Consider the following 1,614-nt stretch of genomic DNA (forward strand, 5'->3'; position numbering starts at 1 on the left):
TGGGAAGGTGAGGCTGCAGTGAGCCGAGACTGCGCCACTGCACTCCAGCCTGGGTGACAGAGTGAGACTCCATCTCAAAAAAAAAAAAAAAAGTTTCTGGAATTAGTGATGATGGTTGTACAACATAGTAAAAATACTAAAAACTACTGAAATGTACAATGCAAAATCATGAATTTTATGCTACGTGAACTCTAGCTTAATTGCAAAAAAAGAAACAGACTGGGCTTGGTGGCTCATGCCTGTAATTCCAGCACTTTGTAAAATAGAGTTAAATCGAATCGAATCATTAGGGTTAGGGTCACCTTATTTCCTAGAGACAATCATTTAAGAATGAAAAAGTTCATTGTTAGTTTTCAATAAGTCTATATCTGCAAATGCATTAACTTTTAAGTTAAAAGGGTAATTCCAAATATTTCTGATATTTTGAAAGGAATAATTGCATGTACAGTCATTTTATAGGCTTTTTGTGAAAACACAGGTTTTAAAAGCCCAAAATGCCCAGTTTTTTAAAAAAATTAACATGAAATTTCTAAATGTGACATGACCTACTTACTGTACCTGGTGACAAATATCTGCCATCAATTCAATCAAATTTTCTTTGACGGCAATATTACGAAATCCTGAAGAATACTTTCCTCTACTTCCTATATGACTTATCTCATTCACTAGCAGATCATATAAGTTGTATAAAATACTTTTCCATTTTGTTGATTCATAAGCACCTGTAAACCAAAAAATTAAAATGTAATTTATTTATGTACTCTGCTTACACTGCTAGCTCCCACAAAATTATTCAGCTGTCAAGCTGCATCAGCGTTAGAAGACTTCTGGTCCAACCTTCCATCCAGTACTAATGCCTCTTCTGACAAGATCCTTGACAAACTCTAATTCATAACTGTCCATTTTACATTTACGTAACTGTATTTCTTATAAATTTCTTCCATATTCTGACCTAAAATCTGCCTTTCTCCAATTTATTCTCCCACCTGAGGCAAATAGAACTAACATGTTCCGTCTTTCATATGAGGACCAAGTTCTCCATATGCCTTTTTCTGGCCTACGAGAAAAATATTACCAGTTCCTTCAACTAGTGTACAAACAACATAGTATTCACACTTCTCACCACTTCAGTCATATTTCCCAAGACACATTCCAGTCAACTTAAAATGCTGACTGTACAAAATCTGGTGAACATGATAATCCAACTGTGGTCTGACCAGTATGTGGAACAAAAGGTCTATTATTTCCCACAAACAAGGTACTATAAAATCTATTAATGTAGTCTGAAACTACATTAGCTTTTCTGGCATCCTCATCATCCTGCCAATTTTAAATTCATCCTAAATACGCAGTTAACTAAATCCCTAAACATATCATATCACCTCCTAATAAGCCTGATCTTCATCCTGGTGAGAGAAGGTGAGTAAAAGATGAAAAACTATGAAAAGTCACTATTCTTTCACTTATGGTAGTTTCATGGGCTACATATTATCTAGAAATACTTATTAGAAGAGCCCATAAAACAAATACACAGCTACTTTTGTGTAGCCACACGGCCAGGCGCAGTGGCTCATGCCTATAATCCCAGCACTTTGGGAGGCTGAGGCAGGTGAA

General features: G+C 35.7%; 1 protein-coding gene across 1 annotated transcript in view; it reads right to left on the bottom strand.

Annotated features, from left to right (window-relative positions):
• The window catches only part of ATM (ATM serine/threonine kinase), a 178,344-nt gene that overhangs the window by 139,446 nt on the left and 37,284 nt on the right, over window positions 1–1,614 (bottom strand). The window contains exon 8 of the mRNA XM_011984759.1: window positions 554–722. Coding sequence (XP_011840149.1) covers window positions 554–722 — 169 coding nt within the window. The remainder of the gene's footprint in view (window positions 1–553; window positions 723–1,614) is intronic.

Source organism: Mandrillus leucophaeus, unplaced genomic scaffold, assembly GCF_000951045.1.
Source record: "Mandrillus leucophaeus isolate KB7577 unplaced genomic scaffold, Mleu.le_1.0 Scaffold273, whole genome shotgun sequence".
Taxonomy (NCBI): Eukaryota; Metazoa; Chordata; class Mammalia; order Primates; family Cercopithecidae; genus Mandrillus; species Mandrillus leucophaeus.